The 24,062-nt window shown below is 34.1% G+C and overlaps 1 protein-coding gene across 2 annotated transcripts in view; it reads left to right on the forward strand.

Annotated features, from left to right (window-relative positions):
* wb (wing blister) overlaps window positions 1–24,062 on the forward strand; it is a 199,107-nt gene that overhangs the window by 147,416 nt on the left and 27,629 nt on the right. For both annotated transcript variants that reach the window (XM_076135719.1, XM_076135720.1), the window contains one exon: window positions 17,994–18,100. In XM_076135719.1, the coding sequence (XP_075991834.1) occupies window positions 17,994–18,100 (107 nt within the window). The remainder of the gene's footprint in view (window positions 1–17,993; window positions 18,101–24,062) is intronic.

The following is a 24,062-nucleotide window of genomic DNA, read 5'->3' on the forward strand; positions in this document are numbered from 1 at the left end:
TGAGTAATACGTTCAATCCGTTCATAAGAGCATGTAGTGCAATATACTTATTGAATTTTGACTTTAGTTTTCGCCGAAAATATTTACAATAGTGTCAAGATTACACTTTAAAGTGAAACAATAAAACTTCTTGGGGGCTTTCTTGAGAATATATAAGGTTTTGTGTCTAGCACTTTGCAAAAAAGCAGAGTAACTTTAAACTTCTTCAAGAAATGTCAAACACTTTTTACCATTTAAATAATTTTGATCTTTCAAGCTAATGGTTTCCTTTCCTATACGTATAAGTTCTAATACTCTTATATTACCTAACTTATACCCTCGGCTACTTATATCGTCTAAGAGTAGCTACTGATGTCGCAGATATGCATATTATATAACACTGACCCGGGTCGTCCCCTGCACTTTTTCTAGGTCTCTTACTATATTCACACGACTAAAGCTGTGCGGTGTATACTATACGTGGAAAACAAAACGACTAATCATACACTAGCATTATACACTAGTCTAATAAACATCGCTAGTGTTAGTCAGCCCTATGTGTAGCGACCCACGCGGCGTCTGACCCGCCCCTGAGCTCATCAACGGTACAAGTGCAGGTGGGAGATAGCCGCGGACCACTTGATGCCTTCATTACACGATACTGCCTTTATAATTGTTCCTATGTTCGTTCCTTACTCAATGTGCAAACAATTGTGTATATGGCGTATTAATTCAGAGTCATACCATCGTTATACCATAGGACTTAAGTTTTCTCATAAATATTTCTCTTATGAATGACTCAGAATGACATAACACTGTTTTGATTTCCTTAGTTCTTAGTACAAGAAATTCTATTTTATACTTTTGAAAAATTTAATATTCCACCAAAAATATATTTTTTCGTCTAATCTCTAATAAGGAAATGTTTATTTTTAACATAAATTAGGTAAGTTAAGTAAGGAAACAAATCAAAGGCAGTTTAAATAACTACAAAAACGCTACTATTCTGTTCGCATCGTTTACCGCGACTAAAGATTACCCATGGTATAAACTATCCGCCAAATTCCACAAAAAAATATTCTCTAGTTTTTTGATAGACAGATTAGTAAACATCCACACATCCATTAATCAAACTTTCGCATTTTGAATAATACTATTAAACATATATAAGCACTCAACGAATACGCATCGCCTACACAAGCATTAATTTTCGCACTCGGCATACTCATAACCATATAAAGCCTTGTGTCTATACCATAAAAAGACTTAATCCAAAGATTAGAGGCCTGCTAGTAAAAACGGGCTTACAAAAACCGAATACCAATTATAGTCAGATGATGTCAACATACGAACTACCATTGTAGACTTTTTTTGGCGTCATGCTGTGATTAATGAGGAAAATATGTAGGCATGACGGTGGTCATGTATCTCTGCTAATTTGTTGTCAGGAGGCTGCTAGGACTTGATTGATCGATCGAGGTTAAGACAGCTCGGAGTTAGATATTATTGAGTTCCTATGATAAAATAGTTCTTGGGTGTGTTCTGTTCTAACTAGATCGTTTTGCTTCTATGTTTCATTACCACACAGTCACTGTTTTTAAACCAAGAATTAATTAGCTATTTTCAGATTATAATACACTAGGATTGCAAAAAAAACGAGCACTTACATTTTTCATTAGGATAGTCATTTTAAATACATATGAATATATTTCTTTCACTTATTTATAATCAAAAGTTCTATTCCAAATATACTCTCTATATACCCTCTTATTCATAAACACATAAAGCTACTATAATATATTTTCTCTTTTTCATTTCGCTAAGGCATGAAAGAAACAAAACACTTTATAAGCCATTCATAACTTCATATATTTTTATGAATAAGAGGGCTACAATCTGGTCTCTTCCTACACCTATGGGAAGAAAGTGTTATTTTATGAATGTATGCAAGTACTATTCCATTCCCACTTGCAAATCGACCTTCTCGAAACATACAAACACCACATTTGAGAGCAACATCACGTCTTATCTATGAAGATTACGTGTTGAAATTCCTGAGCGTATTCCGTTGCCTCCAGTTTCATAATACGTAACAAAACACGCCTAGACAAATATGTCTAATGTGTACAGGATGCGTAGACTATATGGCATATGATATTCAGTAATTATTAGAGGTGATAAACGGCCTAACTCTGCCCCCGTTCCGGGAAGAGACCCTTGCCTACAAGTGGAATAGTAGTGGGTTACGTTTATTGGAGAAGTGATTGTTTCATTATTTATAAGTTAGTTACTTTAAATTCTTTTTTGTAGTTTCATACTTTCCTTCAGGAATATTATGGAGTAATTTCTACGGTCAAGACACAGTGTAAATGACAAGATTGTTTAATACTTTAAAATTGACTTATGTACTTAAGAGTTTTAGAGCATACTGTATATACCATCTCTAAATAATAGTAAAGATATAATTCTCTAATAGCCTATTTTAGGACACCCTGTATGCCGTTAATATGGCCCTCATATTATCTCTCAAAAGGTCAATGACTTTACACAATGGATGTCAGCAATAAAGCCTTTTATAAAAAACTGTCAATCAATTTATAAAAAAAAATATACAAAGTAAAGCCCTCATAATCATATTGAATCACATCAAAATCTGTATAGATAGGTATGTTCTCTTGCTTTGCATATAAGACACTGAATAGAAACTTGAACACCTGTTGTAAAATGGTTGCTATGCCATCATTGTTTTACCGTGTGGATTGATTTCCATAATAGCAACAATAAATATTTGTTTCATCTATAGGCTCCGGGGTCTATTAGCCAAGTATTCAAATCCTATGTTTCGTATGCACTTATGAAAACACACAGCTAGCCTGTGTGAGCATTTGATCCTAAAAATAATGCACAAAATACGATTCTGTATGAAAAGATGTATGTGAGTGAAGCAAAGGAAGTTTGTAAGGATCGTACCAAGTGGCGTTCTGTGGTCTTTGTCTATGAGAAGAAGGCGAGATTCTATGTAGACATGTATGTAGGTTTGTAAAATACAATACCTGCAAAAGCAAATCTAAATAAACTAATCATAATCATCATTCAGGGGCCACAAAATTCCTGCCACAATTAAAAAAATCAACACGGTACAAAAAATCTCAAACAAAAACGAGTAAGTCAATTAATTTGCGTTCACGATGTAGCCGTTGGCATGGCAACGGGCGCAGCGTGATCGTATCCACGCGTTCAGCATTCTTGTGAGTGAATGAACGAGTGAACGATAGCGAATGTATTGTGTTCTACCGGTTAACAGGGATAGGGCTGCTAGCAGTGGATGAAAGCGATTTCAGTGTAAAACATTTTTCTTATTGTCTGTGCGTTTATCTGTTTTACAAGTCTTTCCTTTGTTGATAAAGATATTCTGACGAATAGTCTTTCTTTTGTTTATCTTTTATAATAACGTAACTAGAGTTTGATTAGAGCTTATTAACTTAAATAACCTTTAGATAACAATAACCCGATAGAAATATAAAATTGTACACTTTTTTACAAAATAGCAGCAACTTGATACTGACAGATGGAGACAGGTTACAAAAGAAAGCAATGTAGAATTTCTTTGCCCAGCAGTGGGTGACAAAGACTAGTCCTAAAAAATACTTCGTGGATCTTCACATGAAATCGATAAAGAGTTAGAGCATTGATTTTCATTGTTTTTGAAAAGCTTATCTTGCGAAAGATTTAGAAAATTAAACGAAAACAGTTGTTTACCAGCCCTACACCACGATGTAAATCATTGATCCCCACACAATAGTATATTGATCCAAGTTAATTCCTACAAAGCACTGAAGTAATGTTTAAATTGTTCATCATAAAGCCATCTAGTATACGTCCATGTTTGTTGTTTGATAAACTATGTGTGGAAATTATGATGCCTTCTGTAAAGTGGTAATGCTCTTTATCTCAGTGGTAAATTTTAGTGTATTTTACGATTTGTTGATACCTGCGTGTAACAAATTAATTGTTTAATGGTACCTAGTTTATGTGTCTCTCTGGTATAAAATCACTTCTGCAAGATCGTCGTTTGTGTGAATCCATACAGCAGCCTATATGTGTACACACAGTTGTCTAAATACGTTTAACCTTATATATGTTTGTATTATTTCATAACAATGTAAGTGTGTAACTGTTTGTTTTTCTCTAAATAAATAAAAATAGCTATATTAAAAATATATATACAATTACATATAGGTAGTACCTATTTGTGTGCAATCAATCTCCAATCATTCTCAAGCTATATCAAATTGCTTACGAACAGTACCTAAAATTAACATATTTACAAACATCCGCATTTAACCTCACTATAGCGTATCAGTTCATTGCCCCAACTAAAAATACTAAGTGCTCAAATTACAAGCACTAACGGTTAGGTCTTAATTCAAACAAAGGTGTGTAAAACGCAGCTCGGGCGCAGCTTGAACTGCTCTTAGACAGTCACGACTGCTCGCTGGAACACTCGGGATATTTACACTCCGTCTAGGAAATTATTTATGGGTCTATTATGGATCTATTGGCATTTTATTTTGATGACTTTAGTTTACATTCACGGTTAAAAACTTGTTTTAAAATAAACGAGTGTTCGAGTATTCCCAATTCGTCTTTTCTGGCATGTTTATGATGCCTAGCAATAACTACTCTTTACTAATGAAATTATCCAATATTAATTGTAAATGACTGCTGATCACGAGATTTAATTTAAGAGCACCACACTGAACTTTATTTTAACCCATAATTGACCTACTGCTTGGCAAGGGTCATGAGGGAGGTGCTAGGCCTTGAGTCCACCACGCTGGCCAACATTGCTACATATTGGATTTTAAATTTCCATTTAAAATGTTCCTGATTTCCTACTTGACAGTCGATTCAAAACAAATGACCGTTTTGCTCTCTAAAGATGAAAAATCACTAATTAAAACAGCCCCTTATTCCTACATTTGCCGATATAGTTGTGAAGTGTGGCCAGACAGCCCAGACTGCGCGTGAGTGGCCCCGCAGACAGCTCACGAGCGCGACCCGCATTCCCTGATACAGAACTACAGTTCATAGATTACGCACTCAATAACATGGAATTACGCTTACTCTATCTATTAGTACTGTATTTTGTGCAGATTGATTTAACTATTCAAATTTAACAACTGGTAGTTGTCACTACCGTTACTGACTGAAGTTACTATTAATATTACACTAGTTAATACTACAGTTAGTCTCTTTGTTAGTATTTGAGGAAAAACTACTAGATGGATTTTGATGTGAGTGAGTTTAACACAGAAACGATGGTTGGTAATCTGTTAACTATTTCGAAAACTACTAATTAAATGGAGTTTGTGCCTTATCATACTGATGAACTATAAGCTGAATTTATCCAGAATCCATTTTACCCTAGGGAATCTTTCCACGCGAACTAAATTGCCTACAAAAGCTCGCAATTCATTAATACATACATAGATACATAAAATCACGCCTTTTCTCTATTTTAAACAATTAACTATTACTATAACTGAAACAATGTGTGTTTGTCCTATGTACTGCATAATTATCTGGTTGAATTAAAAACCACTACTCTTTTCCTGAGTACGCCTTAAGGCCCCTTTTCCTCCTTTTAATATCAAAGTAAACTCAGAATAATGAAAATTACAAGATATTTTCTGGAACATCGTGTAGTTTCTATTCCAGTCGTTAAGTCTATCGTACAGCTAACGACTCGGTACAATTACACCAATAGTACCAACAACTATAGAAACGACACTATTAATGTCATCCACTACATGCTGACACTATTTTGTGTTACGGACACTTGCAAATATTCTACTTTCTTTGGATTTTACAGTTTAAATAAGAAATCATGAGTGAGAAAAAGAAATAAAAGCATTGAAGCGTTATCTTCAGTTCCTTCACTCATTAATGTTGTTTTAAATACAGGATAATCTCATATGGAAACTGCACGGCTGTCAGTCATTTGGAATAATTATTGAAGGAGTGCAGAGTTCCCAACAGCATGTGCTGGTCTCTTATTAACCTTACTACTTTTTAGTGATGTCTCAATCGTGCTCCGTAGTGGCTAGGGAATGCAATCCCGACTCGAGATCGTCAACTCGAGATCCCTCGCGATCAGAAATATCAATCCCGCGGGATCCCGAGATTTTCGGGATCCCGTCTAGTTATACAATTCGAACGGCTTGTTTAATGTAATATGTGTGGTGAATGCAATAAATTATTATTTGAAAGAAAATAAAAGCCTTTATTTTTCAATATTACTAACAACGTAATATAATTAACAGGTGTAATAACATGAACATAATCAAAAAAGTAGGTGTAGCTCCAGGAGATCAAAATAAAAAGTACATGTGATTACTTTTTTATTTTCTTTCAAATAATAATTTATTGCATTCACCACCCTATCACACACATATTTTGAAAGTAGCCTCTTAAAATACAAAGTGTATCAATAGTACGAGCTTCTAATCGGCATCTTAAGTCTATTGCAATGTAGCCAACTGCTGAAAATGCCCTCTCCGACAATCCCGAACGGGATCTCGTCATATTATGCTTCGGGATTGATCCCGAAAAAATACACGGGATCTCGCGAGATCGGGATCCCGCGAGATCGGGATTGCATTCACTAGTAGTGGCACAAGAAAGGATTAAACTTTAACTTTTTCTTTAGTTTTTGCGGTAGGCAGCGCCGTAAAAAAAATATACATGATTGTGGATAAAAAGGAATTGTGATAAAGCAATAGGATCGCCCCTTATTACATGGAACTAACATCGTTAATGGCGAAGCGTGGGTTGATACACCTCTGCCTACACCTTCTAGTATAACAGGCGTGATATTATGTATGTATGTACTTAAGTTTATTACTGGAATAAAGACAAAATTTCCTTTTCTTTCTATGTATATTACATGCTATTTTAATCTATCTTTACTTTAATAAAAACACATTTTACTGTAGTAATCGCCATTTTAGTACAATACTAGTATAAAGTAATCTATTTTTATGTTATTGTGTTTTTAACGAGTTCCTCAATAAGTTTTGATTGAATTCTCAAACGCGTAGGAGTTAGTGTTATGTTGTTCATAAAAGCTGTGGGGAGCTTGTAAATGGCAATTTTAGAATACTTTGCTATATTTTGTTGTACAATGTTGCATGTAAATAGAAACTCTATATAAGTAACTGTTCCTTAGTTTATACTACTTATTACTAATTCTTCTTAAAATAGCTGTATTATAAACTTTTATGACAATATTTAACTATATCATTACTATTTACTACTGAGGGAGGCTTTCTTCCCGGAATGAAAGAGAGTTTGGGTCTTGAGTCTACCTCGTCTACTAAATGAATTGAAGAAGGACCAAGGCTTGCGACGCTTGATAGGTGGTCTTGGTGGGTCGGAATTATGAAATAAAATGGTAAAAATAAAGAAAACAGTTAACATTGTTAGTTTGCAAATACGTTGATCTATAAAACTTGATAGTGGATTAAGGTCTTCCAAAATATTATTTGGGTAAATAAACCAGACTCGTGAGGAACATTATAACCTATATAACATTATGCTATAATCTCCGAGAGCGGGGTAATCACTATAAACGCGAAGTATTGTTTTTGAATCAACGCATCATCGATTATAGGTATATGTTAAATCTATTTCTCATTTCTAACGTCTCGTAACCCATAATACGCGACCCTTTTCACCAGATATGAACATACTCTAAATACTACCTTGTCTTAAACAGAAAGCTACGTAAACTGATTGATTCCTAGAACTAACAACGTACATAGAAAACAAACATTAAAATGATAGATATACAATATACATACTCGTGGCAGCAGTTAACAGCATTCCTTAGCAGGCATTTTGTAGAGCAAACACGGAATAAATCTCGCAACTGATTTATGAGTTCAAGTTGATGTTTAGCTCTTGACGTTGTGCTAGACTTTGAGAGCATGAATAATGTTTATAAAGCCATTTTTATATGGGAAGTGTAGATACTTTGATCTTGATTTGTTTGGTAATATATTATGTATATTAAAGCGATTGTGAGCATCAAATCTGGTTATTAAGGTAATTAAATTATTATGTTGCTAGATCCCTATTGAGTTATGTATTGGTTATAATATATTATCTTAGTAACAATTTTATTTTTTCCGAATTAAAAATGTGGTCGCAACTAAGATGTACCTACCCAAGTTACGTTGCGCACAAGGCAGTCAGAAAACGTCAAGAAGGAAACAGCGTAGTGTCCTATAATGCTGCTATGCTACGTCTGTGCAATTGTTTTTTTTGTTTTAATGTCGTTTTCGTCTCACCTGAAGCGCGATTCTTTACGAACACGAAAATCGACAAATGCCTGGCTATGGTGAAACTTTGTATGAAAGTTATAAGCGCCTGTACTATTTTTGCAGTACATTTTAAATGTCAAACTCTCGATAGTACAGACTGTAGTTCTAGGGAATCGCGGTACTGCTCCTTACGATTAGGAACATTATCAATAATTTGGTCAAACATAGCATATCTTTTTACCTGTAACTTGACTCAATTACTCCCAGGACAGATTCAAATTCAACCTATAAATCTGTAAACACTAATGAAATCTTCTTCAATCAACAATACCCACTCAACACATATCTTACTGTATATACTTATCCAGTGTTGAGACATGATCACTAATAGTCGCGTGATGGCTGATAGCAACTGATAGCGTGTAAGTGGAGAGCCGGTCCAGTCTCTATCGATGTGAATTGATTAGCAATACAGGGTTAATGGCTGACTCTGAGATGTTTAAATTGTGTAAAGAAACATAATATGTTAGATCTTACCTATAGTATGCGCTATCTTAATTTCGATCTAAATATGTTTTTTCTGGTTAATTGTCCCACTGCTGGACAAAGGCCTTCTTCTTTTCCTTGATATAATAAATCACAATTGTTTGCCACAGTAACGAGAGACCAAAGAATTTGGAGCGATTCCTACTTACTTCTTTTGACGTCTGAAATGTGTCGCTCCAGTTTGTTTGTGTGTCTAAATGCTATACAGAAATAATAATAATGTCTTTCTAGACGATATTCAGCTACAGCTGCGGCGGCTAGCTTCTTTGATAAAAGTGTACTGAGCAGTTGCTTGGTTATGGAGTCCAAGTGAGTGCCCAATACACAGGTACACTCTCTATTCCATCATTCGAATAATCCCGAACAGACCAAAGGGCAAAATTTAATTCCATTGCCATAATTTAAAAATGTTATTATTGATTCTAAGTAAACGATAATCTCCATGTTACATGTCGTCAAAATAAATTCAGTAGTTTAACCATGATAGCGTCACAGACTGGCATTTACATATAATAGAATAGTATTATAGACTTTCTGTAAGTATAAATTCGTAATCAATTTAACGTAGCTAATTGCAAGATTATTCATTGATCAATACTGTAACAATAGCCAATAAATAACAAATTAAACACGTACTAATTTTAAACGGATATAACAATAAACTAGATTCTGTATTAGTGTAACTACTGTTAACAAAACGTTAGCTAATGTCTTATGAACCTATTTATAAAGTTACAGGTTATAACTTTACTTGGAGTGGTTGGACAGTATCTCACTTTGTAGGAACACTCTTGGACGGTGTACGCTGGATAAGAAAGCTTTGGAGCTATAGGTAGGATACTAAGACTTGAAGGAATAGCTTAACCTGTCAAATTGACATTAATATTGATTTAATAACTTTGGTTTCACTTATTTTAGATAACAATTTAAAAAAACTCCGAATATGTAATCCGAGTTTAGTGCCTAAAAATGATGTTCATAAGAAGTATGTAATACAAGTTTTCGAAAGATTGTCTTGAAAAATATGAATAGATAGATATCAATAGATGCAGAATATAGAATTATCCAAAGATAAGATCTAACTTGTTAAAAAATTGTTTGCCCAGCAAAAATACTTTGATTATTTTATAAATCTCCAGCCTTTTTCGAATAAAACAAATCTCCACATTTGTTTCTGTTCCTTACAATCTAACTCCATTACTTAGTTGGTTTGCAATAATTTTATCGCTATTTCTTATCCACCCGTTACCACGTCTAAGTAAAGTTAGTAATCTAGGTACATTTACTTTAAACCTAGGGCACATAAGGTCACTGGAACTAGGCTGTGAAACCGTAGACTTAGCCTACAGTTGTTAATTAGCCTTATCTAGGCTAAGCGAGTTGTAGCTAAATTATTTTGTGCTTTCATTGCAACCTTTTATGGCTAAAATGCTAATTTTAAACTATGCAATTTCGAATGTAACGGTTAATCGCCATCTTGTTTTGAATGCTAAAACTACGTTAAATGCTAATGTTATGAAATTTTACTAAAATGTTAGTTTGTAGTAATTTTGCTTTATTTCTGTGTGATTAGACGATTTGACGCCGTTTCGTACTTACAATGAATACTATGTACAGTCTTGCTACACACATATTCGGTTCGGTATTAATCGGCCTAGCCGGGCGGCAAAACCAAAATCGTGAAGATGAACCCGATCGGCACAAGTGAGTCGAGTCGGTTTTGTTGTACGATAAATATTGTCGAACCGAATGGATATGTGTGTAGCAAGCCTCACAAGCATTCACGTAATATAATATTAAAGTACTAAAATTGCATACCACATCAAATTTTCTTTTTATTACGAAATACTGTACCATCTTTACTTCAGTCGGACAATCCATTTTTTTTTTTCAAATATTACGCGAGCGGAACTACAGTATAGCCTACTTGCGCCTACTCTACATTTTTATTCGTTAAAAGGCATTATGTAGATCGCAAATCCATTTATCTGACAGCTATTAACACATAAACTCTTAATAGACAGGAAGTAGAACATCGAACTACTATAAAAAACAAATCGATATTACCACAAACATCAAAAACTCATAAAACACCGAATGTACAACATGCAACTTCTCTTCACTATTTAGTAAGATGTTTTTGTTCTACGCGAAAAAGAGAGAGAGACATTCTTGTAGAGCGTTGTCTCGTTCTAAATTTATAATAGTGTTGGGCACGTTTGTTATCGGTACCCTATAAACGGTTTTTACGATTGTTTTATTACTTGTAAAAGCATAAAGTGCTTTTGATATGTTTAAAGACTGAGATTTTATTTTTATTTCGATCGTTTTGTTCCATTTTACATATAAATTTGTTTCATATTAAAATGTATGCATTATGCGGTGGACATTTAAGATCTATTTCAAATGTATTGATAGAGAGATAAGAAGCTTTTAGCTATAAAATACTAGGATTTAGAACAAGATTATTTCTGCTTAAAAGATAAAGCACTTTAAAAGCCAGTCTACCAAATTGAAAGTTAGAAATATGTACCAAATACCTATTGTGTGTAACTCAGGGCTTCCTATAGTTCGTGAAAAAGAATTTTCGACAAATATTGAAGTTGTTTGTCCCTTTCCTATACTATTTTGACACGGAGTAGACTGTATCGGATGAGCATGCCTAATATTTTGGTACAGTTCGACCGACAGCTAGAAAGCTGAAATTTTCACAAATGATGTATTTTGTCTCTATAACAACAAACACTTAGAATTAAAAATACAATAAAAATGTATTTTTCGTAATTCTTGGTACGGAGCCCTTCGTGTCCAAATCCGACTCGCAATTTTTTCCATTATTCCTTCAAGCTGAACATTTAAAAGACTGTCATATTTTTCAACTTAAAAGTACCTCTTTTCGTCAACACGAGTATGACTCACTCGACTCTATTCAAGGTACTACATCAATAACCAAAGTAAACCCATACATTTGTTTCCCTTCACCATCTGTTTATCCTCTTGCCTGCATTTCCGCGATATATTCCGAGATAACTATCAGTAAATCTATCCGCACATGTGTACATCCTGTACGCGAGCTAATTGAACATGTCTGATTGCGCCGCCAATTACACTAAACGGCTGGCCCGATTGTGATGGCAATTAGATGTATTAGGATACCGGCTGTAATTGATATTGCTGTGCGTTTGTGTTTTGATTTGTTTTCTTGGAAGTGATTAAAAATTAATTTCTGAATTTATAGTAAATGTGTCTTTTGTTGAAAATATTGCAGCTGTTTTTATTTACATAAGTAGTTAATATAGTCTGTGCGATAGCCAATCTCACGTCTGTTTCTGGGCAAATGGCAGTGTTTGAGATAGGGAGGAAACTAAAGTAGCGATCAGGAGTTAACACTCTACGTGTCGTCTCAATAGCTTTGCAGAAGACTGACACTCAATAATGCTAAATCCACTTAACTACGACGTGATTGTCCAAAACATTCCTTCACAAAATTAATGCAAAAGATCAGATGATGGGATGATTGTTTTTCTACTACGTTGTAACTTCTGCACGGATTTTGATGGAATTGGATACAAAGATAGTTTACAGTCTGAATTAACACAGTTGCTACTTTATATCCGAGCATTTCTCAGGGACGGTTTTGAAGTCGACTCCAACATAGTTGGAAGAGAAGTGCCTTACCTCTCTTGAACTGATGGTGATGAATTAGCCAAACATTTCATACCATACTTCGCGAGCTTTGAACCATAGTGTTATGCAAGAGGACCACCCAATAAGTTACGACACACAATTAACATGATTGCGCTTATTACTGGAGGTGCTAACAGACGTTCATTATACAGCCCAATTAAAACGGGAACCTTAATTATGGGGCAATCGAAAACAAACATATTTTGTTTATGTTTGTGTACAAGGTGTTTGTTTTTTAGTTATTTTAAGAAAATCTTTTTTTTTTGGAGCGGGATAAAATGCGTCAGCTATTATAGGCAATCCAAGTTAATCTATACTAATATTATAAAGCTGAAGAGTTTGTTTGTTTGTTTGTTTGTTTGTTTGTTTGAACGCGCTAATCTCAGGAACTACTGGTCCGAATTGAAAAATTCTTTCACTGTTAGATAGCCCATTTATCGAGGAAGGCTATAGGCTATATATCATCACACTACAACCAATAGGAGCAGAGTACTATTAAAAATTTTACATATACGGGGAAACTTATGACCCATTCTCTCTTATGTGACGCAAGCGAAGTTGCGCGGGTCAGCTAGTTAAGGATAAGTTTAATAAGGTTCTAGTAAGATATTTCCAAAAATCGGGTCAGCGTTTTTTTTTATTAATTAATGCAAATAACTCTATTAGAAGATAACAGTTAAGGTCAAAACAAAGACTCTTCCCTTCCTGAGTTCAGTGACTTGGGTTGTCCACTAAACATACGAAGACAATAATATAAATGAAAAACATTGATATTTGACTATAAGAAAGTATTTTCGCAGACAGATAACAGTAAAACCTTTGTAATAAACTAACTGTAGATTAGCAATAATCCAAACACATCAAAACTACTAGAAATCGCACAAGATTTACATTTAATCACCACAAACGTGCCATATTACAGGCCAGACGGGGAAAGCGGCTTGTTTATCACCTATTTGCCCAATAACGACTGGCCCGATTGATATAGAACTCTCATAAAGGATAGCTAATAGCCCTCCGAGTCCAAACAACACGATTACTGTCAGACATTGGAATCGCAAATTGCTTTAGTCTATGTACAGTTAACGGCACAAATGTGTACCTATAGACTTTCGCATTTTTATGAATGAGACCTTGCATACCTAAAAATCGTTTAACTCATTTCTTGGAAGTGTGAAACAAAGTCCACTGCCCGCACTTTGCTAGCGTGGTGAACTCTAGGCCTTCCCTCGTTTGGGAGGAGACCCTTGCCCAGCAGTGGAATAGCAACAGGTATAAAAAAATATAAATTAATGAGCAATTAAATAAATTACAAAAACATCTCAAGTCTACTTTTACGTGTGGGTCCGTTTTTGTGCCACACTTGGAAAAACCAAACAGCAAAATGATTAAAGACATAATTATTTCTAGAGGGATACATATTTGTGCTTGAGACTGTACTAGTCGGGCTTTAGAAGCAAGTAACTTAGGTACAATTTTCTACACTTAAAACGTTTTTAAACGAGTTTAATTACTTCGTATTAAGTTAATTTACAAACCTTTATAATTTAAACGGTATTTTCTGATCTTCATTTACTCCGTTCTCGGTTTATGTTTTTTAAATCATAGTTAATTTAAGTAAACTAAAAAAAATGAAAAATATAGGATTTTGCTATTCGTAATGCTGGCGAGACTGTTAGCTTTGTTGAAAATGTCTTAATAATATGGCATATAAAACTTTTATTTAAAACATACACAGTATTGGAGTCTCCTTTGATACTATTTTCACAAAGCCGTCCGCGAATTTCACAATTTTTTCTACTTGTGATAAGAATATGATAATACAAACCGTTATTAATTGGTAAGGTATAAACTGAACTAGATTTAATCGAAACAGGACTATTAGAAATCTTTACTTTTCTTGATTAATATTTATGTAGGTATATGTTTTTTTTCCTGGACCATCATAAATTTTAATGTGCACGATGTCATAAACATAATCTAGTTATTTTATCATAGGAATTAAATAATAGTGACGCCCTGTACATCGCACATTTAATTAATTACAGTTGATCACCTCGTTAATAATTAAGCGTTAATGTTTATTGCGCACGTTTCCTGCGTTTGCGCGTTTTAAGTACAAGCTAACAAATATAATTATATGTACACAGGCCCTGATGTTCACAATTTTCCATTAAAAATATATTAATAAGCAGATTTAACATTTAAATAACAGCTTCTCCTGTTAAAATCGTAAGAAATATCAGTTTTCTCGTGTAATAGTTCGTTTTGAGTAAGTTTTTTCCATTATGCGTAATGTACCAGTAAGTATTGCGATTTTTACGCGGTACGATTGACAGTGTGTTAAATTATTATTTATAAAACATTAGTTTAGTCAAAAAACGCAAATAATTTCGCGTACAAAACTGCTCGATAGCTACTGACCAATATAATCAAGTCGATATTAAATATGGTAAGAGTTGACTCCTGTAGCGCGATTCTGTACAGTCGGTACTGTCGAGTATCGAAAGTTTGACATTTAGAATGTACTGCCAAAATATTTCCTACGACACCCGTCAGAGGCGCTGATCAAATTTTCATACAAAATTTCTCGATGACAGGTCGGTTGTCGGTAGTCGATAGAAGTAGAGAATCGAGCTACTGGAGTCGGCACTATCGAAAGACAAATATAATACATATTTGTCTTTCGATAGTGCCGACTCCGACATTTAAAAATACGTAGAACAAAATAGTAGCGCTAAAATGTATCAATCGGTACTCAATTTTATAATCATAATCGAAGATCACTAATAAATGCACGAATAAACGCAAAAATGAACAAGTTCATTAAAAACATCCTGCGCCGCACTCGTTCTATCAATTGAAATATCGACACATTAATCGATGTTTTTATTCCCCATAATTTATGAACACTTGTATTTAATAAACCTGCTGGTTAGATTTATGATAGATCGTTAAGATACTCGTTGTATCTTGCTGTTACTGGTCCAGGAATCTTGGAGTTCGCTACTTTATTGTAGCTGTTTGATCGGTAGGAACTAACATTCCTGTATACAATTCATAAGAACATTAAACGAACGAATGCAAAATAAAAAAGGACGTTTTCAATTTTTAGGCCACCTTCTAAGGCAAGTTTAAAACTAGATTTCCTTTTTTTTGCGTATCCTATTTTCAGCCTTTTGGAGGTAAAGGAAAGTAGTCTTTATTAATTCATGGCTTTCCTCTAATTTGATACCGATTTTTATCGTAATCGGTTTAATGGTGTAGGCGTAAAAGCGTTACAGACAGATAGATGAGCGCAGCGCGCGCTCTTTCCTTTGTGTGTGTAAAGGCACCTAATGTCTTATTACTTAAGAAAGTAAGAAACATTAAAGTTCAGTTTCAAAGGGCAATTTGACAGCAACATTTCGGAAAACTATGACATTTTATACCACTACCGCATACCGTACTTATACCACAGAAATCCGATACACAAATTAAACAATGGCTTATTATATTATTGATAATAAAACAATGGGAGTATCGATTGCAGGTGGATGTTCTATCAGAAAACAAAACATTAGAATATAAACCCTACTCCTAAGTAAATATAGTTGAAAATCTATTAAAATGAGATTGTAAGTCTCGTTCCCACGTTGTAAACCGCTTACTGATTTGTTTTTGATAATTGGAGGTGATTATATTATAATATAATATTATTATGTTCACGAAGATGATTATTTATTGAAGCACGATTTTTGATTTCTTGTCATTAGTGTCTGTTGATCTACGGGTTATTATTCTAATGATCAGTGAGTTTATCGGTATAGGAAATTAATCATTAAGTCTATAGAAATGCAAAAATACATCTAAAAAAAACTTTCTTAATCCGGCATCCAAATATTATCTGCTCTCATCAATCAAAATTGTATAAAAAGCTTAGCCATAGCCATAGCTTTATTTACCTAAACTGTTTAGTAATAGCGTATGTTTGATCCTACGTTTTTAACTATCTTGATGCAAAATTTCGTCTAAATCGATTTACCCCGTTTTCTGAGCAAACAAGCAGACAGACTTTTGCATTTTCTAATATCAGTATGTATTCCTAATACATTTAGCTTAGCTTTTAATCTAAGTACTTAGGTTATTCCATAATGTTGCATATAAAGTGAGCCGACATCTCTGTTTACCCCACATCCCAATAACAGTGATAGTGATATCTAAACGAGAATGTTTACAAAGTGGACCGATATGAGGCTTTTAGCGGAAGGACTACTGCCTACCACTCTGTTGTTAATCGTCGTTATCATATAACGGACTTAATTGTTGAAGGAAATTACGGTAATATGAGAATTTAAGGGTATTTCTCTTTATAACTGTATATTTAAGAATAAATACTTCTCATTCTTAAAAATGGATGAGTGTCTTATCATTGATCCGAAAATACGGGTGAAGACAGTGAAGACACGATAGCATAGTAGAGTCACTGTTTTTTATTTTGACGTATCCAAATCAAAATAATAAAGTGCCACTGTTGATTATGACAATTACTGAAATTGGGTGTATTCCATGAAATTTAATGCGATTGTATTATACTTTTTTAACTTAAAAGCCAAAATATTTTCCGTGATCTATGTAGGTATCTAATCGTCCCATTTATTCTGCTGTAAAAGATTGACGGCAAAACTATAATAAAATGGCAACTAATAGACTTTTAATAACAAAACCACCTTTAGCAAAATGTACCGTGTCCATTTCGATAAAAAATAGCTCTAATAAAGTCAATTCTAAGTTCTGTTGACCACTCATACAACTTGTTTTAAATTTACGACTTCAAATTAAACATATTTAGTAATTTACAATCCCGTACATTGCCTCATAATGTCTACTTTCAAAAGTGCCACTCCGAGCGAAACCGCGGGCCGCGCCTACCTTGATAAAAGCGTCTTTATAGCCCTCGCATTAGCAGATAACGGCCGTTGCTGGCATTAGCCGGGTAATGCAGATAATTCAGTGATAAGGGCAAACCTGGTCTTCGGCTTAGCAAAAAGGTCATATTGATATTTGAATTGTGTAATGATTACTTCGTACTTTCAAATAAGTTAGATAAAATATTATTGCACAAGTAACTTTTATTCCTCTAAGCAAAAAAAACTTAAAAAAAATATTCCTGGCAACGCGGTATTTTAAGATATTAAAAAAAAATCTACTTCTTTTCCAATCCAAGACTTATTTTATAACAAGCTGGATAAAAAATGTAATCGATTATTCAAAATTCGAATACAAGCAGAAAAAAAAAGAACGCCGGGAAAAGAAAAAAAAGAGCGGGGTATTTGACATATAATTAAAAAGTGTGTCTTTAAAATGGCGTCCTAATTTTCCAGTAATTTTAAGATTTTATAATAGTTAAAGTTCTTGGAAATAAATAAATGAATATTTTCTGACATCGTATTAACAGTGGTTTGTTTGTTACAGGGTGTAACTGTTCGTCGATCGGTGCGGAGAGCAACGTGTGTGACATTCGCACGGGACAATGTCGGTGTAGGCAACATGTCACCGGCAGAGCTTGTGATACTTGCGAGGTAAGAAACGTTTAAAACCTTTTTACCAAGTTTTACTCGAATTCGGTGCAATTTTTAATAATTTATCTAAAAAAATGGTTATCCTGAAATCGTATGTTTCTGTTACTTGGCCGTGTAAACACAGGACCACACCCTCGGTTGTGTGCAACTAACAAACCATCGTCTAGGTAAGAGGTCACCTAGAGTGTTGCCGTTGGGTTGTTATGTCCGACTCATCGGCATGTGGAACAATATTTTGTGCTTCGGGCAAGATTTGTGATGAGGGACCTTGTTATGAGGACACATGTTGCGGTTTAGAGGGTATGCCCGCCCTTCTATCGGAATTTGCACATAGCCCCGCACTCCACCCTGGGTGCTGGTGTATGCATAATGCGCATACGCACCACTCCCATCGTCGTGAGCCGGGGCGATCACATAACGATTCCGATAAGTGTGTTACAGTAGGGAATTACATACAAATAATACTGATGAGCTCGAGTTGATACGGTGACGACCCGTTTCCGAGTTGATACGTGTGCTTACGACCTTAAATCAACTTCAGAGTGGTCGCTTCACAATCAAAATTGCTTTAGATAGTTAATTCTGGCAAAATCAATCATTGTTTATGTTTCACAGCACTTTCAGAAATGAATAAATGTTTGAATATTATGAATCTTCAAACCTGTATAACTCGGTTCAAAGCGATCCTACCGGTTTCGTGCCATACTAACTATTGCTTCAAATGGCTAGCTCTATCGATACATGCCACTTTTTTTTGTTGGCCGGCACTTTGAAAAAAGTCCCAAAATGGATGATCTCCTTTTAATCAGTCAGACTATATTTTAAAAGAATTTATGCGATCCTTTATGAACAAATTTTTTGCTACTCTCTTTCACAAATGAATCCAAGCAAATTCAGCATATCTAAGTAAATTATGTTCCTATTAAAAGGTTGTCGTAACCGAATTCCTAAACCAATTATAACATTTGAAATGTCAATAAAATAATATAACGTTTCGTTTATGATATCAAATGTACTTCGCAAATGTTTCCGTGACATTTCCAAGTAATAAAACAGGTAACAGGCGGGAAATGGTGCGAAATGAAATATAACGCATTTCGACGACCATTACTATAATTATAATATAAGTAATTGATATCGATCCGATGTTAGTTAACAACAGCCGCGCGGATCAATCTCTGAGGTTAAGTTGCGCTTGCCTAGTTTGTTCTGTGAATGGGTGACCATCTTATTCATATCGAGTTCCTCCGTGTTTCGGAAGGCTCGTTGAATTGTGGGTCCCGGCTGTCACTATCAAAGATCCTTGACAGTAGTCAGAAGTTTGACAGTCTTACTCAAGGATATCGTGTTATATCCCAGGTAACTGGGTTGAGGAGGTCAGATAGGCAGTCGCTCCATGTAAAACACTGGTATTCAGCTGCATCCGGTGAGACTGGAAGCCGACTCCAAAATAGTTTGTAAGAAAGGCTAAGCTGATATACCTAGTTGGAAAGATATGAAAATATTAAAAACTTTAGAAAATAGAAGTGATTGTTATTTAAAATAAGTAGATCATATTTGACATACGTAGGTATGAACGAACTTAAGAACTTCAAAGATAATAAATTAATTTACTTACTACCATTTCGAACAATATAAATCTAGTATAATTAACTTGATAATAAATCTTCATCGTCAGTTAATAACCGTTGACAATATTCGGAACGGTTTCAATAACGAACAGTAGGTAGCGCTCGTAACCCGGTTTACAATTTAACTGTGCTATTTGTTCCTTCAGTAAGTTCGTAACTGTCAGAGATATTGAAACTACATTTACGCGTACTGTTCAATGTACAGGCATGGATTTAGGTTAAGAAGCTTTAAGTTTATTTCAATGATGTATTTGCTGTAATTTTTTATATTGGTAGAGTTACTGGTGGGTAATTAACATTAGCCGTTGCCGAGGTAGTTCCGTGGATGGGGGACCATCGTTTACATACTGATATTTTTTTGGAATTTTCATTGAATCAAGTAACGATAAAGTTTGCAAAATAGCTACCTATCATATTTAATAAAAAATACGATTTTTGAGTTAAGTTAAAATACAATATGTCTTTGGACAAACACTTGCGGCTACTACGTAAGTATTGCAAATACACAAATTAATATACATATCACAATATGACAGCCAAATTAAGTAGATTATAACCAAAACCAAAGTGATCACGTATTTAATATACGAAAACCAAAATCTAAAACATTCTCTGCTGTATTTTTACAAAGCTTACATATGTTGCTCTAAATACATCCCTGTTCAATAATACCAATAATAATATAATTGGTGTCGGTATCGGCACATAACGCACAGTACCATTAAATGTCATTCGGACAGGGCCGCATTGGCGCGTATTTGCGAATTTGGGTCGTGGCAAATATCTTATAACAAATAATAACCGGGACTTTAGACTTTGTAAATGAGATCGGATGTTGGCAAATACTGGGGAGATATATTTACGTGAATATTATTCTTAAACACATTGTTACATACATAATAACATGCCTGTTATAACCGAAGGTGTAAGCAGAGGTGTATGAAATACGCCCACGTTTCGCCATTAGCCATGTAGTCTTATGTAACGGCACGTTAGCAAGTACCGGGCTATTATTGAGGTTTATTTTAATATTAATTAGAAAATACCTACAGTTCTTTGCCCGACCTGGGAATCGAGATATCATGCCCCATCGTAGGTAAAAAAAAAGGATCTAGAAATATTGAATGTGTCTTATGTATGATTAGATTTTGTAACGTGCGCGTTAAAATAACGCTTTTTCAGGGATCTTACTTTATTTCTTTGATTTTTTTTCAATCTTTTAAATTATTTAAAACATCATTGCCATATTTCAGCTAATTATCAACTAAGTCAGCTAAACGAAAATTCGTTTCCTCGACTACCTAATATAATTTCGTCTAGTACCTAAGCCTCATACGATGTTGATTGCGTTATCAAAACACACTATACTAAATGTTATTCAAACTAATAATAACTAAACCATTTATTGGGATGTTGATAACATAATAAAAGTCATGTAAGACATAGTCATAGAAATGTCAAGTTATAGACAACAGCCATTTGTTAGTTATCTTAAGTATATTGTCGGAAGCTGATCTATAAATACTGTAGCGAAGTTAAGGGCTTGTGTAAAATATTAGGGCTTAATAGCCATTTGAGTTGTAAATTAGGTTATGTTTGCTTTTTGGATTAAAATATGGATTAGGGAGACAAGAATAGCTTGGTTTGGGATTACTAAATTGTCAGATACTGGCCCAGTTTTGGATATGGGTTTGCTAACATAAAGTAAGTTTTAATAAAGATAGAGTTTTATTTATTACAAGCAATTATTGCTCCAACTGCCTGTGGTTTTCACTATTCTGCATTTTCATACCTTTGTCGGTAGAACTTAAGATTAACTGAAGCCGAAAACTTTATTTATTTATTAGAAATCAATAATTGCATATTTCCCGTGAATAAGAAATCTACTTTTTCCCATTCTCTTAGTTTTCACTTAGAGAATGGGAAAAAGTAGAGATTTCGAATGTAAAGCTAGATTTTGAATGTAAAATTTTATACGACAATATTTACCCATAAATTCTAAAAAATGGGTTTCGTACGAATAAATATGTTCTTTCGATTCAAACTCAACAATAACTTATAACTACATTACCTCTCTGAAATAACCTCATTGACGAAACTCCACAACTCTTAACCTGTATCTAACAGTGAATATAACTTAAAACCTACTTAGTATTTACGTTCTATTCAGATAGCATCGTGGAGCGTAACTAACGAATAATACAATCATTAAATAACATTTACTTGCCTTGCTTCTGTTCAATTTATCACTGTACTTAAGATCGTGATAAATTACAATTGTTGGTGAATTGAAATATATATAATATATCTGTATAGTTAATAGAATGATATGTTGTGTGCTTATTGATTTCTGTTGCCTTATTACCATATTTAGTAATGCTTAGAATAAGAGGAGCTCGTGGCTTAGTTTACAACAGCCGCACTGATCGATCTCTGAGGTTAAGTTACGCTTGCCGAGGTTGTTTGGTGGATGGGTGACCATCTTATACATATCGAGTTCCTCCGTGTTTCGGAAGGCACGTTAAATTGTGGGTCCCGGCTGTCATTTTCGAAGATCTTTGACAGTCGTTAACAGTAGTCAGAAGCTTGAAAGTCTGACAACCAGTCTTACCGAAGGGTATCGTGTTATCCCATGTAACTGGGTTGTGGAGGTCAGATAGGCAGTCGCTCCATGTAAAACACTGGTACTCAGCTGCATTCGGTGAGACTGGAAGCCGACTCCAACATAGTTTGGAACAAAGGCTAAGCGAATATATAGTAATGCTTAGAATTGAATAGAAATAAATGTCAGAAAAAATATCTTAAAATACCCAAGAAACTTATAAATATCATACTTCCTAATGCTTAGACGTAACCAGAACTCATTACCATAAAAAAATATTCTTGCGTTCCTTAAATCCTTATCATAGGAGCTGTCATGCTACTGAAAAACCACCTTTTATTAATGAGGTAAAAACATCTTGTGAGTATTTAACAATATTCGGTACTAACTCAAAATATATCACCCGTACCTAAACCTGCATAAATAAATATTTTTATTAGATGTCGTTTTAAGATAGGTATATAAAAAGAACGTATAATAGAAATAATAGTTATAAATTGGTAAGCTTTAGCAATACCTACTATTTCAAACATTTTTGAAATTTTCTTTGAACAATGAATAATATGTACCGACACCTATTCACAGTCTGTATGCGCTTGGATAATCTTATAGTAATCGAAAGAATAGCAAAAGTGTTACCCAATCTCTTAAGTAAGAAGGCGTGAACACCTTAGTTATTTATTATTCCTGTAAACACCAATTTGACTTGTAAATACTCATTTTAATTTAAATAAATAGCCTTATCACACAATCTAACTCACAAACTATCATTAACACAGAATTATATCGGTAAACGGTAATTATCTACAATTTACCGCTTAAACATGGCAATCAAAATTAATTCAAATATAAATATTGAAATTAGGTGCTTTGTACACTGCAAGCGATGCTATGTACAGTGAGGAGCAAAAAGATGTATACACAATATTTTAAATCTTGGTTTAGATAATGAAAATGAAAATAGTGTCGTTTTGTTGGCTTCAATTTATTTATTTAATTACAGAGTATAAAATTTAAAATTAAATTATTAAACAATTCTGTAGGCGTTGTTATGTACATAAAAAGAATGTTAATAATACGGTATTTATTTACTGAGGTCTTACGAAATATTATTTAATTAAATTATCATACATTTTTATATTCAATAACTCATTATTTAAATTAATTATAGTCGAATTTCGACTACTGGGCGACAAGCGACAACTAGTTATTATTAAAGTTAGTTATCCATACTTACAAGTATGGATAAATAATACTCACATTATTCATATATGCAAAGACAGCTAAATGATTTTAATGAAATTGGTCACACGGTTCATAATCTATATCAGAACAATGCACTTTTTATACTGCGAAAGTTATTCTTCGTTGTTAAAGTTAAGGTACAAATATTTTTGCCGTTGCCTGTACAACTTATGCACGCAGGGCATTCACGGGCGATGTTATCGGCGCATTCTTGTGCGTAGTGAATGGAGCCGTGTAGTACCGATAGCGTTTGTGATCCATTGTGCACCGTCGATTGAAACGGTAGTGCGCCGCAGATGAAACCAGCTACCATTGTTTATTGGTATATTGAGGTTATGACCCCAGGGTTGAAGACTTTTTATGTTATTTACCTTTTTTAATGTTGGTAGAAAGTTAGTAATAAAGTAAATTTCATCTAAATCAGTTCTTTGCTAACGCAGTTTCTTCGGTTTATAAAACCAGTGCAAAGAGCTAACTACATGTT

Source organism: Anticarsia gemmatalis, chromosome 3 (genome assembly GCF_050436995.1).
Source record: "Anticarsia gemmatalis isolate Benzon Research Colony breed Stoneville strain chromosome 3, ilAntGemm2 primary, whole genome shotgun sequence".
NCBI classification, from domain to species: Eukaryota; Metazoa; Arthropoda; class Insecta; order Lepidoptera; family Erebidae; genus Anticarsia; species Anticarsia gemmatalis.